Raw genomic sequence first — 16,352 nt, forward strand, 5'->3', positions numbered from 1 at the left:
CCCCTAAAGGAGGAAATGTAGGAGCAATAAGTTCAGGGAACCCTGGATGTCCAGGACAATTCAGGACTGGATAAGGAAGAAGAGAAAGGCTTTTAGCAAGTCCAAAGGAAGCAATTCAGCTGCGGCCCTGGGGAAACATTGAAAGTGCAAGAGGGAACTTATGAAAGCAATTAGAAAAGCAAAAATGGGGCATGAGAAAGGACTTGAGAACAAGATTAGGGAGAATCCTAAGATATTGTACAAATACATTAAATGGAAGAGATTAGCCAGAGAAAGAGTAGGGCCCGTTGGAGATCAAGGGGTAATCTGAGTGTGAAGCCGCAGGACATTGAAGGGTGTTAAATGAATATTTCTCATTGATCTTCACTCGGGAGGGGGAGGAGATGAGCTCAGAATTCAGAAAAGTAGACTGTGAAGACCTTGTACAGTTTGACATAGGAAATTGGAAGGTATTAGAGCCTTTGACAGACTTAAAAACTGACAAATCCCCTGGCCCAGATGTATTGTATCCCAGGCTGCTGTGAGAGGCAAGGCAGGAAATTTGCTCTGACACAAATTTTTAATTCTTCTCTGGCCACAGGGGGAAATGCCGGAGGACGGCTAATGTGGTTCCAATTTTCAAGAAGTGGTAGAGATGAACCAGGGAATTACAGACCGGTGAATCTCGTGTCAGTGGTAGGGAAACTATTGGAGGAAATTCTGAAGGAGAGAACTAGTCTCCACTTGGAAATGCCCAAGCACCAGCAGTCAACGTGTGGGGAATTGTCGATACGAATCTGACTTAAAATGTTGCCATTTAAGTAGTTTGTCATTTCTAAATTTAGAAAAGGAAATGGTGAGAGAAAATTAGACCGGAGATGTAATAAAAATGAGCAAATTATTTTTTCCTTTTTTTTAGAGAAAAACAAAGCATGAGTAGCCATTCGGCCCCTCTATCCTTCTCTGCCACTCAGTGCAATCATGGTTAATCTTTCGACTCAATTCCACATTCTTGCCTGCTCTCCACATCCCTTAGTATCAAAATGCTGTTGACCTCTGTCTTGAATTTACTCTGAACATGCAAAACCCTCTGGGACCCTTTGAAAAAAAATTCTCTTCATCTCAATCTTAAACCGATTACCCTGAAACTCTGCTGAAATATAAATATAGCGAATTGGCATTGTTCTCCACTGTGCTTTAAATACATTATGTTTTAGTGATTGGATCTTACTGATTGTCGCTAGGTAAATATAGAAGCATAGAAAATAGCAGGAGTAGGCTATTCAGCCCTTTGAGCTTGCTCCGCCATTCATTCAGACCATGCAACTTAAGAGCTAGTCCCACCTTCCCCTCCCCCACATATCCTTTGATCACCTTCACCCCAAAAGCTACATCTAACTCCTTCTTGAAAACGTACAATGTGGCCTCAACTACTTACTGTGATAGCGAATTCCACAGGCTTACCACTCTCTGGGTGAAGAAATTTCTCCTCATCTCTGTCCTAAAAGATTTAACCTTAGACTATGACTCCCGGTTCTGAACACCCCCACCATCAGGGACATTCTTCCTGCATCTACCCTGTCTTGTCCTGTTAGGATTTTATAGGTATCTATGAGATTTCCCCTCATTCTTCTGAACTCCAGCGAATATAATCCAAACCGATTCAGTTGCTGCTCATATGTCAGCCCCACCATCCCAGGAATCAGTTTGACGTTGTAATTGCTGGTGTGGAGGAGAGCAGGGCAAGGTTTCCTGTGAACAGGAAAGGTACCTGAGAAATGTGATGATCTGCATCGGGGGGTGGAATGATATTGAGCTGGAGAATGGAGGAGGGGAGGAAGTCCAAGCCTGAACTGGGAGGAGGCTGATAGTAAACAGCAGAATCAACTGGACAGGTAGTGAAAAGAAAATAGGAACAGGGGTAGGCCATTCAGCCCATCGCGTCTACTCCACCATTCAATATGATCATGACTATCGTCCACTTCAATGAGAGGGGAGAGATACAAAAGTGCCCAGAGCAGCAATTATTTTCACACAGAGGGTGGTGAGTGTCTGGAACAAGCTGCCAGAGGTAGCAGTAGAGGCGGGTACAATTTTGTCTTTCAAAAGCGTTTAGATAGTTACATGGGTAAGATGGGTATAGAGGGATATGGGCCAAATGCGGGCAATTGGGGCTAGTTTAAGGATTTTTTTTAAAAAGGGCAGCATAGACAAGTTGGGCCGAAAGGCCTGTTTCCATGCTGTAAACCTCTATGATTCTATGTTCTCGCCCACTCACTAAGTCTGTCCAAATGCTTTTGAAGCGCTTTGCATCTTCCTCACCACACACTCCCATCTAGCTTTGTATCATCCATGAACTTGGAAATATTATGTTTCGTCCCCACATCTAAATCACTGATTATATTGTGAACAGCTAGGGCCTGAATACTGATCTCTGTAATCATAGAAATCATAGAAACCCTACAGTACAGAAAGAGGCCATTTGGCCCATCGAGTCTGCACCGACCACAATCCCACCCAGGCCCTACCCCCATATCCCTCCAGATTTACCCACTAATCCCTCTAACCTACGCATCTCAGGACACTAAGGGGCAATTTAAGCATGGCTAATCAACCTAACCCGCAGATCTTTGGACTGTGGGAGGAAACCGGAGCACCCGGAGGAAACCCACGCAGACACGAGGAGAATGTGCAAACTCCACACAGACAGTGACCCAAGCCGGGAATCGAACCCAGGTCCCTGGAGCTATGAAGCAGCGGTGCTAGCCACTGTGCTACCGTGCCGCCTGTAGTATCCCAGTAACCTCAGCACGAAAATGACCGGTTTATTCCTCTCTGTTTTCTGCCTGTTAACCAATCCTTAGTAAGGAGTCTAACAACATCACAACCAATCCTTAACCCATACCTCCTATCCCATGTGCTTTAATTTTGCTAATCAACCTCCTGCGGGGGTAGTCTTTATCGAACGTCTTCTGAAAATCTAAGTATACTACATCCACCGACTCTCCTTTATCAATTCTGTTAGTGATCACCAACTCACCAACTTTTACAGATGCACCATAGAAAGCATTCTTTCTGGTTGTATCACAGCTTGGTATGGCTCCTGCTCTGCCCAAGACCGCAAGAAACTACAAAGGGTTGTGAATGAGGCCCAGTCCATCACTCAAACCAGCCTCCCATCCATTGACTCTGTCTACACTTCCCGCTGCCTCAGAAAAGGAGCCAACATAATCAAGAATCCCACAAACCCCGGACATACTCTCTTCCACTTTCTTCCGTTGAGAAAAAGATACAAAAGTCTGAGGACACGTACCCACCAACTCAAGAACAGCTTCTTCCCTGGTGCCATCAGACTTTTGAATGGACCTACCTCGCATTAAATTGATTTTTCTCTACACCCTAGCTGTGACTGTAACACTGCATTCTGCACTCTATCTGTGAGGCAGCAGTGCTAACCACTGTGCCACCATGAAAAAGCTGATGCTATTGTGACCAAGAGAGGGAGGCAGAGAAGTTGAAGAATCCACAAACAGCTACATAATCAGGTTCAGATTAATTTAACAATGAGAGGTAGCAACAGGGATTAGCAGTACTGATCCACAATTTCTCTGAAAGGGGTGAAATGAAAGCTTTTTTATCACAGTCTCTGCCTACACAAGTGACAGATACCTTCTCAGCTGCATTCTTGTTTTCATTAACTACAGTGTGGATCAGGGCTGATTTTGTTTTGTATTATTGACATTTTGGGGCAGTTTTGATGCATTTGGTTATTTTTAAGTTGACATGATTAGGGCATAAATAAATACTCACTGATGTGATGTATGAAACATGACAACCTCTTTACAGAACGCACATGGCAAGATCCATTTTAGTAACAAAAACAGAAAATGCTGGAAAATCTCAGCAGGTCTGACATATTCTCTCCCAGTAAGACGTCTCACAACACCAGGTTAAAGTCCAACAGGTTTATTTGGTAGCACAGGCTACTAGCTTTTGGAGCACTGCTCCTTCATCAGGTGAGTGGGAGTTCTGTTCACAAGCAGGGCATATAAAGACACAAACTCAATTTACAAAATAATGGTTGGAATGCGAGTCTTTACAGGCAATCAAGTCTTAAAGGTACAGACAATGTGAGTGGAGAGAGGGTTAAGCACAGGCTTAAGGGTTAAGCGCTCTGAAAGCATGTGGCTTGTGCTACCAAATAAACCTGTTGGACTTTAACCTGGTGTTGTGAGACTTCTTACTGTGCTTACCCAAGTCCAACGCTGGCATCTCCACATCATATTCTCTCTCTGCAGATGCTGTCAGGCCTGCTGAGATTTTCCAGCATTTTCTGTTTTTGTTTCAGATTGGATGGCACGGTGGCACAGTGGTTAGCACTGCTGCCTCACAGCGCCAGGGACCCGGGTTCAATTCCCGGCTTGGGTCACTGTCTCTGCAGAATTTGCACATTCTCTGCTTGTCTGCGTGGGTTTCCCCCGGGTGCTCCGGTTTCCTCCCAAAGTCTGAAAGACGGGCTGGTTAGATGCATTGGCCGTGCTAAATTCTCCCTCAGTGTACCCGAACAGGCCCCGGAGTGTGGGGATTAGCGTCACAAGTAGGTTTCATTAACACTGCAATGGAAGTAACTTCCATTGCAGTGTTAATGAAACCTACTTGTGACACTAATAAATAAACGTTTGCCTTTATCTACGTTTTCCTATCTGCCACTGCCCCTCTTGTTTCAATAATTTTTGGGGGGTTACTGGGGGAACTGCGATTGCTGGAATGGGAGGAGGCTGGTGTGAGAGCAGGAGCGCTAGTAGCCACCAGTTGGGCCGAATGGCCGAGAGGTTCTATCAATGAGTGAGTTGGTGCAGGCCCCGCCCCCCACGTGACTGCATTGGCAACATTCGAAGATTGTAACAACTAGGCAACCAATGGGCGAGCGCCCGGTCACTATGGCAACGCGCCACAACAATGAGGGAGCGAGCCGGGGCTGTGCTCTGATACAGGCTTTATAAATACAGAGAAACCCGCAGACAACAGCCAGCCCAGACTATTTACTATTTATTTCATTAACTGTTATTATGAATGGAAGTTTACTCCTTCAGCCTGTGAAGATGTCTCTGCCGCAATAACCCACCGCAGGAGCCCCTCCCTGGCTCCAGGGACAAGACCACAGCCCGGCCACACAATGAGTGAGGAAGCTGAGGGCCAACCGGAGAACCATGGCAGCCAGGACCGGGAGAGCCCTGCCTCTGAGGACCTGGACGACTCAGGTAACAGGGCTGGCGAATTCATGCTTGATGCGCACCTTTTAAAACGCTGAAGCCTCTTTCCAAAATGGTATTTGCCCAGCCAGAGAGCAACAAGAGGAGGCCATTCAGCCCTCCCCTGAACCTGTCCCAGAGCAGGTATAAAAGGAAATAAAATATGATGGCATTGAATTTACATCACAGAACCAGTCCATCCTCCCACACAGCTTTCCCTCCCCCCAAGAAGACAGGAACATAGGAATAAGGAGCGGGAGTAGGCAATTCTGCCCTTCGAGCCTGCATGATCATGGCTGATCTTATCGTGGTCGCAACTCCACTTTCCTGCCTGCTCCTCATAGACCTTTGTCCCCCTTTTCATCAGAAACATATCTATCTCTTTCTTGAACCTGTTGATTGATTCTGCCTCCACTGCACTCTGGGGCAGTGAGTCCCACAGATTCACAACCCTCTGAGCGATATAGTTTCTCCTCATCTCAGTTTTGAATCTACCTCCTCTCACGCTATATCCAAGACCTCTTGTTCTAGACTGGTCCCAGAAGGGGGAACATCTAATCTATGCCCACTTTCTCAATCCCCTTTAGCATTTTATATACCTCAATCAGATCATAGAATCATAGAAATCATAGAAACCCTACAGTGCAGAAGGAGGCCATTCGGCCCATCGAGTCTGCACCGACCACAATCCCACCCAGGCCCTATCCCCACATATTTACCCGCTAATCCCTCTAACCTACGCATCCCAGGACTCTAAGGGGCAATTTTTAACCTGGCCAATCAACCTAACCCGCACATCTTTGGACTGTGGGAGGAAACCGGAGCACCCGGAGGAAACCCACGCAGACACGAGGAGAATGTGCAAACTCCACTCAGACAGTGACCCGAGCCGGGAATCGAACCCGGGACCCTGGAGCTGTGAAGCAGCAGTGCTAACCACTGTGCTACCGTGCCGCCCTACGGTGCAGAGGGAGGCCCTTCAGCCCATTGAGTCTACACCGACAACAATCCCACCCAGGCCCTTTCCCCATGTTTACCCTGCTAATCCCCCTGAACACTAAGGGTTAATTTAACATGGCCAATCAACCTAACCTGCACATCTTTGGACTGTGGGAGGAAATTGGAGCACCCGGAAGAAACCCACGCAGACACGGGGCAAATGTGCAAACTCCACACGCAGTCACTCGAGGCTAGAATTGAACCCAGTTCCCTGGCACTGTGAGGCAGCACTGCTAACCACTGTGCCACCATGCCGCCCCCCCCCCCCCCTTCATTCTTCTGAACTCCAGTGACGACAAGCCCAAGCTATTGGACCGTTCCTCAAACGACAGCCCTTTCATCCCTACTTCATCTCAGAGAAGACAATAGGATGGTTCAGTTGCTAGCATTCTGGCCTCTGAGGGTTGTTTCACAACAACACCTAAGGATGTAATCCCAAGAGTTCATTCACATTGTAACCTCAAAACAGTTTTAAGACCATAAGACATAGGAGCAGAAGTAGGCCATTCGGCCCAGTAAGTCTGTTCTGCTACCATTCAATGAGAACATGACTGATTTGATATGATAATCCTCAACTCCACTTCCCTGCCTTATCCCCATAACCTTTGATACCCTTACTGAGTAAAAATCTGTCTATCTCAGCCTTGAACATACTTAACAACCCAGCCCCTACAACCTTCTGCGATAAAGAATTCCACAGATTCACTACCCTCAGAGAAAAAATTCCTTCTCATCTGTTTTAAACGGGCGAGATTATGCCCTCTGGTCCTAGACTCTAGGACCAACTTCTCAGCTTCTACCTGTTCTTTTAGAACAAAGAGAACAAAGAAAATTACAGCACAAGAACAGGCCCTTCAGCTCTTCAAGCCTGCACCGACCATGCTGCCCGACTTAACTAAATCCCCCTACCCTTCCAGGGACCATATCCCTCCATTCCCATCCTATTCATGTATTTGTCAAGACTCCCCTTAAAAGTCGCTATCATATCTGCTTCCACTACCTCCCCGGCAGCGAGTTCCAGGCACCCACCACCCTCTGTGTAAAAAACCCACCTTGTACATCTCCTTTAAACCTTGCCCCTCGCACCTTAAACCTGTGCCCCCTAGTAATTGACTCTTCCACCCTGGGAAAAAGCTTTTAAGTTTAAGTTGCTTTATTAGTCTCACAAGTAGGCTTACATTAACACTGCAGTGAAGTTACTGTGAAAATCCCCAAGTCGCCACACTCCAGCGCCTGTTCGGGTACACTGAGGGAGAATTCAGAATGGCCAGTGCACCTAACCAGCATGACTCCTGGACTGTGGGAGTAAACCAAAGCACCCGGAGGAAACCCATGCAGACACAGGGAGAATGTGCAGACTCCACACAGACAGTGACCCAAGCCGGGAATCGAACCTTGGTACCCGGTGCTGTGAGGCAGCAGTGCTAACCTCTGTGCCACTGAGATGCCTTCAAGCCCTCAGAGAATCCATTGTGTCTCAATAAGGTCATCTCTCATTCTTTTAAACTGCAATGAGCGCAGGCCTAATAAGAAAATCCTTCCATACCAGGGATTAAGCCAGTGAACTTCCTTTTGTCTGAGTCTGGAGCCAGTGATCAGCTTTCTGCTGAAGTCGGTTGCCAACCCTCTTGTGGTCTTGGGCAGAGCAGGAGCCATACCAAGCTGTGATACAACCAGAAAGGATGCTTTCTATGGTGCATCTGTAAAAATTAATGTTACACCTCTTCTGCAGAAAGTGTAACATCTCCCCCTTTACCTCCTCCATCCTCACTGCCCAAAGCCAAAGACGCTCCTTCCAGGTGAAGCAGGGATTTATTTGGACTTCTTTCAATTTAGTATACCGTATTCGCTGTTCACATTGCGGCCTTCTCTACACTGGGGAAATAAATGCGGGACTGGGTGACCGCTTGAATGAAGGATGGGTCACCTACATTCAGTCTGCAAGCCCGACCTCAGCCGTCCAGTCACTTGTCATTTCCATCCATCTTCAACAGCTTCAGTTCCGAGAAAGAATCATATTGGAATTTTTCTTTGATTCATTCGTGGGACATGGGCGTCTCTGGCTGGCCAGCATTTATTGCCCATCCCTAGTTGCCTGAGGGCAGTTGAGAATCAACCACATTGCTGTGGCTCTGGAGTCACATGTAGGCCAGACCAGGCAAGGATGGCAGATTTCCTTCTTAAATGACTTTAGTGAACCAGATGGGTTTTTCCGACAACCGACAATGGTTTCACGGTCATCAGTAGATTCTTAATTCCAGATTTTGTTTATTGAATTCAAATTCCACCATCTGCCGTGGCGGGATTCGATCCTGGGCCCCCAGAACATTAACTGAGTTTCTGGATTAATAGTCTAGTGATATTACCACTAGGCCATCATCTCCCCTGTTCTTCTCCCATTAGCTCTGTTTCTCTCTCCACAGATGCTGCCAGACTTGCTGAGTTTTCCCAGCACTTTCTGTTTTTATTTCAGATTTCCAGCATCTGCAGTATTTTGCTTTGATCTCCTGGACCCAGTTGTGAGTAACCTGGGAGTTAAATCTTCAAAATTAAATTGTGCGCTGGTTTGTATTTTAGATTATTTTCTTTTTGAAGTTATAAAAATACCAGATGGGGAAAAGTCCTTTTGGCTCTGGTTGGAGGTGGGAGGTTATGTGACTAAACATCCAGGAATTCACAAAAGTGTAGTTGGGAACATCAACCTGTAGTGGGACTCATCTGAAGATTGGGGTGTTGGTTCTATCAGTCTCTGGAGACTTCTGGTGTCTCAAAGCCTCAAGTGGTTTTGAAATATACAAACAGGAGGAGGCCATTCAGCCCTTCAAGCCTGGTCTGCCATTCATTTTGATCATGGCTGATCATCAATTTCAATATCCTGATCCCGCCTTCCCCCAACATTCCTTGATCCCTTTAGCCCCAAGAGTTATATCTAATTTCCTCTTGAAATCACACAATGTTTTGGTCTCAACTACTTTCTGTGGTTGTGAATTCCACACATTCACCACCCTCTGGGTGAAGAAATTTCTCCCCACCTCAGTCCTAAATCGTTTACACCTTATCCTCAAACTATGACCCCTAATTACGGACTCCCCCACCATCGGGAACATTCTTTCTGAATCTACACTGTCTAATCCTGTTAGAATTTTGTAAGTTTCAATGAGATCCCCTCTCACTCTTCTAAACTGCAATGAATACAATCCTAACTACCTTTGTCTCTCCTCATATAACAGACCTGCCATCCCGGGAATCAGCTGGTAAACCTCCACTGCACTCCCTCTGTATCAAAGACATCCTTGCTCAGATAAGGAGACCAAAACTGCACACAATACTCCAGGTGTGGCCTCACCAACGTCCTATACATTTGCAGCAAAACATCCCTATTCCTATACTCAAATCCTCTTGCTATGAAGGCCAACATACCGTTTGTCTTCTTTATTGCTGCACCTGCTGTGACGTCACTGAAGAATCAGTCTGGCTGTAGGTTCGAAGACAGTGGGGGTCATTTTTAGCTATGCACAATAATATAAGAGGATGTTAATGGATAAAGCACTCAGCCGATTTCCGTTGACTTCCAAGCTGCTATTTTATTTTTCACAGTAAAACTAATTGTAACTTTAAAGGTTGCTCGAAGATTAATGTCTTGATTCCCAGTTTGGGCTCATCATTGTCAAGCTTCCCTGTGGTGTTAACATTAGGTTTAAATTGGTGATAACACTGACATAGGGGAAACTTAGCATCCCAGTGATCACCTGTTTTATGATCATTAAGATCTACCATCAGTGACCATATCTGACCACTTTAATCATAACCTTTTCCTTTGGTTTTTTTCAGATATCTCAAGATCCCAGGCAGAATCGCCAACTGATTGGCAAGAATACATAAGCAGGTGATACTGATAGTCATATCTTAAATTTTCTTTTATTCATTCGTGGGACATGGGCGTCGCTGGCTGGCCAGCATTTATTGCCCATCCCTAGTTGCCCTTGGAGGCAGTTGAGAGTCAACGACATTGCTGTGGCTCTGGGGTCACCTGACGAAGGAGCAGCGCTCCGAAAGCTAGTGGCGTTTGCTACCAAATAAACCTGTTGGACTTTAACCTGGTGTTGTGAGACTTCTTACTGTGTTTACCCCAGTCCAACGCCGGCATCGCCACATCGTCACATGTAGGCCAGACCAAATAAGGGCGATTTCCTTCCATAAAGGGCTTTTCCGACAATCGGCAATGGTTTCATGGTCATCAGTACATTCTTATTTCCGGATATTTTGTATTAATTGAATTCAAATTCCACCATCTGCCATGGCGGTATTCGAACCCAAGTCCCCGGGACATTAGCTGAGTTTCTGGATTAATAGACTAGCGATAATACCACTAGGCTATCGCCTCCCCCAAATACTATGAAGAAAATTCTGGAAATTCACAAGAGAATTTGAAAGGTAGAATGCGGATTATTTCTTGATCAGTCTCCCTGAAGCATTAACTTCTTTACCCCATTCAGATGCTAACTAAGGGACTTTTGTCTCTCTGTTTTTTTTTGGTTACTAATTTCAGACTTTCAATATTAGCAATTTTTTTTTGCTTGACTGTGTAGTTGATGAACATGAGGTTGGGACTGGTAATTAATAGCACAGGAAAACTGAAACTGCTTGAAATACACATCATGTCAGTTAACATTGGTAATGAAAAGACAGTTTAAATTGTATTAGTTGTGTCTCCTGTGCAAATTGGTTTTGAGACTAGGTAAATGATGACAGCTATGATAAACTCAAAAATAACTTTCATTTATATAGCACCTTGGGGGAAAACTCACCAAAGAGTTTCACAGAAACATAGAATAGCCTCAGCACAGATTTAGGCTATTTGGCCCATCATGTCTGCCCTGGCTCTCTGCAATAGCAACTTAACTAGGCTCACTGCCCTGCCATTTCCACATTGCACATTTTCTCTTTTTAGATAACTATCCAATTCTCTTTTACATAAGAACATAAGAAATAGGAGCAGGAGTAGGCCATCCAGCCCCTCGAGCCTGCCCCGCCACTCAACAAGATCATGGCTGATTTGACGTGGATCAGTACCACTTACCCGCCTGATCCCCATAACCCTTAATTCCCTTACCGATCAGGAATCCATCCATCCGCGCTTTAAACATATTCAGCGAGGTAGCCTCCACCACCTCAGTGGGCAGAGAATTCCAGAGATTCACCACCCTCTGGGAGAAGAAGTTCTTCCTCAACTCTGTCTTAAACCAACCCCCCTTTATTTTGAGGCTGTGTCCTCTAGTTTTAACTTCCTTACTAAGTGGAAAGAATCTCTCCGCCTCCACCCTATCCAGCCCCCGCATTATCTTATAAGTCTCCATAAGATCCCCCCTCATCCTTCTAAACTCCAACGAGTACAAACCCAATCTCCTCAGCCTCTCCTCATAATCCAAACCCCTCATCTCCGGTATCAACCTGGTGAACCTTCTCTGCACTCCCTCCAATGCCAATATATCCCTCCTCATATAAGGGGACCAATACTGCACACAGTATTCCAGCTGCGGCCTCACCAATGCCCTGTACAGGTGCATCAAGACATCCCTGCTTTTATATTCTATCCCCCTCGCGATATAGGCCAACATCCCATTTGCCTTCTTGATCACCTGTTGTACCTGAGGGTTTTCAAACCCTCAGTGAAACCTACCTCCACCGCACTCTCAGGCAATGCATAACCACCTCGCTACGTGAGAACATTTTCCTCATGTCTCACTTGGTTCTTTTGCCAATCACGTTGTATCAGTGTCCTGTGGTTCTTGACCCTTCTGCCAGTGGGAAACACGGAAACAAATCGGCACCAATACCAATCGGCAGTAGCAACTAAAAGCTTCATGAAGTAGATTGGGTTTTAGGAACAATCTTAAAGGAGGTGGGAAGGTTAGCGAGAAAATTCCAGGGCTTAGAGCCTAAGCATAGAAATTTACAGTATGGAAGGAGGCCATTTGGCCCATCCTGTCTGCACTGTCCACCAAGTAGCCATTCAGTCTAATCCTATGGATGGAGCCTTCCTATCGCCTCTATCTAAACCCCTCATCATTTTATATACTTCAAGCAGGTCTCCCTTCAGCCTCCTCCCTGCCAAAGAAAACAAGTCTAGCCTATTCAATCTCTCCTCAAAACTAAAGTTCTCCAGTCTAGGAATCATCCTTGCAAATTTCCTCTGGACTCTCTCCAGTGCAAGGACATGATGGGGCAACCACTTTTGAACAGACCGACCTTATATTAAGTTGATCTTTCTCTACACCCTAGCTATGACTGTAACACTACATTCTGCACCCTCTCCTTTCCTTCTCTACTATGTACTCTATGAACGGTATGCTTTGTCTGTATGGCGCGCAAGAAACATTACTTTTCACTGTATCCCAATACATGTGACAATAATAAATCAAATCAAATCAAAAAGAATTGCGCACAATGCTCTAGTTGTGGCCCAACTAGTATCTTATGCAGTTCCAGCCTAACCTTCCAGCTCTGATATTCTATGCTTTGGGTTAATAAAGGCTGACACAGGTCTTTTTGACCAGCTCAACTATTTGTCAAGTCTTCTGCAGCATTGTGTGGACATGCATCACAAGTCCCCTTTCTGGTAAAAACACAGCAACCCAAAATCTATAGATGCTGACTGAGTCACAATGTATTTCCATGTTTTCCATGTTCCGGTTTTGTTTTGGATCTCACGCATTTGCGATTTTCGATCCTTGCGTTGAATTTTCTGCACAATTAGTCTGTGCTCCTCTCTCCGCTCCTTCATCATAGAATTCCCATCACTGTAATTCCATAAATTAGAGTAAGCGATCGGAATTAAAGGAGTTGAGTAAACATGGTATCTGATGGTCTCTTAAACATTTCCTGTTATCTTACTCTTCACTAAGGACTACAAGAATCAATTTTATCTTCACTTACTCCCCCATTTGCCTGCACATGCTGAATCTCGCTGGGGTATGATGGTATTTTACCCTTTTACCTCCTTCCTTCTCACCATCTCACCGGCATGGTGGCACAGTGGTTAGCACTGCTGCCTCACAGAGCTAGGGACCTGGGTTCAATTCCCTCGCTTGGGTCACCATGAGACATAGGAGCAGAATTAGGCCACTCGGCCCATCGAATCTGCTCCGCCATTCAATTATGGCTGATATTTTTCTCATCCCCATTCTCCTGCCTTTTCCCCATAACAGCTGACTTCCTTGTTAATCAAGAACCTATCGATCTCTGTCTTAAAGACACTCAGTGACCTGGCCTCCACAGCCTTCTGCAGCAAAGGGTTCCACAGATTCACCACTCTCTGGCTGAAGAAATTCCTCCTCATCTCTGTTTTAAAGGATCGTCCCTTTAGCCTGAGGTTGTGCCCTCTGGGTCTAGTTTTTCCTACAAGTGGAAACATCCTCTCCATGTCCACTCTATCCAGGCCTCGCAGTATCCTGTAAGTTTCAATAAGATCCCCCCTCATCCTTCTAAACTCCAATGAGTGCAGACCCAGAGTCCTCAACCGTTCCTCATACGACAAGCTCTTCATTCCAGGGATCATTCTTGTGAACCTCCTCTGGACCCTTTCCAAGGCCAGCACATCCTTCCTTAGATACGGGACCCAAATGGGGTCTGGCCAGAGCCTTATACAGCCTCAGAATTACATCCCTGCTCTTGTATTCTAGCCCTCTCAACATGAATGCTAACATTGCATTTGCCTTCCTAACTGCCGACTGAATCTGCACGTTTACCTCAAGAGAATTTTGAACAATGACTCCCAAGTCCCTTTGTGTTTCTGATTTCCTAAGCATTTCCCCATTTAGAAAATAGTCTATGCCTCCATTCCTCCTTCCAAAGTGCATAACCTCTCACTTTTCCACATTGTATTCCATCTGCCATTCTTTGCCCACTCTCCTAACCTGTCCAAGTCTTTCTGCAGCCCCCCTGCTTCCTCAATATTACCTGTCCCTCTACATATTTTGTAACTGTCTGTGTGGAGTTTGCACGTTCTCCCCATGTCTGTGTGGGTTTCCTCCGGGTGCTCCGGTTTCCTCCCACAGTTCAAAGATGTGCGGGTTAGGTGGATTAGCTAGGGTAAATGCATGGGGTTATGGGGATAGGGCCTGGGCGGGATTGTGGTTGGTGCAGACTTGATGGGCTGAATGGCCTCCTTCTGCACTGTAGGATTCTATGATCCAATGTCCCAAACACTCCTTCCAGATTAAACAGTGATTCCGTTGCATTTCTTTCAATTCAGTTTATTGTTTTTGCCGTCCGTCACAGAGTCTGCTCCACACCAGAGATGCTGACTGCAGACAGGACGATCGATTTGCCTTTGTTCAGTTTGCGAGCGTGAAGGTGGCTTTCCGGGCACTTGTCGTTTTAATTCTCTGCTGCACTCCCCCTCTGACCTTTCTGCCCTCGGTCCCCTACACTGTGCCAATGAAGCTCAACGCAAGCGTGAGAAACAGCATCCCATCTTCTGCGTTACAGCCTCCAGCTCAACGCTGAGTTCAACAATTTCAGGCCATAGCTTATTTTCTTTATTCATTCGTGGGACACGGCAATCGCTGGCTGGCCAGCATTTATTACCCATCCTTAGTTGCCCTTGGAGGCAGTTGAGTCGAACACATTGCTGTGGCCCTGGAGTCACATGTAGGCCAGACCAGGTAAGGATGGCAGATTTCCTTCCCTAAAAGCCATTAGTGACCCAGATGGGTTTTTCTGATCATCAACAATGGTTTCATGGTCATCAGTAGATTCTTAATTCCAGATTTTTTTTATTGAATTCAAATTCCACCATCTGCCGTGGCGGGATTCGAACCCAGGTCCCCAGAACATTAGCTGAGTTTCTGGACTAATGGTCAAGCTATAATATCGCTAGGCCACTGTCTCCCCCCTTGCTCCTTCCCCTCTGCTTCTTTTTTGGGTTGGTGATTATATTGCTATTCCCATTTACTCCTCCCATAGACACAGCTTTTCTTCATTTACTTGCCCCCATCATGATCACCTTCTTGCATTTCACTGTCCGACCACTTATCATTCGATCTCACCTGCACTCCACCCTATCACGGACTTCCCCTTTTTTTAACCCTCTCCAAGCCTCACCCCACCCTAGCCCCGCTACTCTCCCCACCCACAACCCCCTGCTCAGAGTAAAACCTGTCACTAACTGTTCCCATTCCTGATGACAGGTTGCAGACCTGAAACATTTGCCAGAATTTTACCACCTCCCGAGGTTCAGAAGATCATTGGCCCTAGGCCAATGGAGAATGCGTTCTGTGAGCCTCACCTGCCCCGATTCCCCGGGGGCATGCCGGTAAAATAACTCTGTTCCTCTCTCCACAGGTGCTGCCAAACCTGCTGAGTATTCCCAGCATCATTTCTTTTATTATGAGTTAAAATAGGCCATGTCTTAGACCAATGACACCAGGCAGGGTTTGAACTTGGCTTCCTCAGAAAAGCAGTCAGCATAATCAAGGACCCCACTCACCCCAGACATTCTCTCTGTCACCTTCTTCCATCGGGAAAGGGATACAAAAGTCTGAGGTCACATACCAACCGACTGAAGAACAGCTTCTTCCCTGCTGCTGTCAGATTTTTGAATGGATCTGCCTTATATTGAATTGATCTTTCTTGACACCCTAGCTATGACTGTAACACTACATTCTTAGAATCATAGAGTCCTACAGTGCAGAAAGAGGCCATTCGGCCCATTGAGTCTGCACTGACCACAATCCCACCCAGGCCCTATCTCCATAATGCCATCTATTTACCCTGCTCGTCCCCCTGACACTAAGGGGCAATGGCCAATCAACCTAACCAGCGCATCTTTGGACTGTGGGAGGAAACCGGAGCACCCGGGGGAAACCCACGCAGACATGGGGAGAACGTGCAAACTCCACACAGACAGTGACCCAAGTCGGGCATCGAACCCGGGTCCCTGGTGCTATGAGGCAGCAGTGCTAACCACTGTGCTGCCCATTCTGCACCCTCTCCTTTCCTTCTCCCCTATGTACTCTACGTACGGTATGCTTTGCTTGTATATCGCGCAAGAGACAATACTTTTCACTGTGCACCAATACATGTGACAATAATAAATCAAATCAACATCAAAACACCCTA

The 16,352-nt window shown here is 46.0% G+C and overlaps 1 protein-coding gene across 1 annotated transcript in view; it reads left to right on the forward strand.

The window, feature by feature from the left end:
* The first annotated feature begins 5,111 nt into the window (after nt 1-5,111).
* The window catches only part of LOC144485918 (glutamate-rich protein 6), a 55,563-nt gene continuing 44,322 nt past the window's right edge, over nt 5,112-16,352 (forward strand). Inside the window, exons 1-2 of the mRNA XM_078203985.1 lie at nt 5,112-5,240; nt 10,062-10,116. Of these exons, the coding sequence (XP_078060111.1) occupies nt 5,156-5,240; nt 10,062-10,116 (140 nt within the window). The 5' untranslated portion in view covers nt 5,112-5,155. The remainder of the gene's footprint in view (nt 5,241-10,061; nt 10,117-16,352) is intronic.

This window comes from Mustelus asterias, chromosome 3, assembly GCF_964213995.1.
Source record: "Mustelus asterias chromosome 3, sMusAst1.hap1.1, whole genome shotgun sequence".
NCBI lineage: Eukaryota > Metazoa > Chordata > Chondrichthyes > Carcharhiniformes > Triakidae > Mustelus > Mustelus asterias.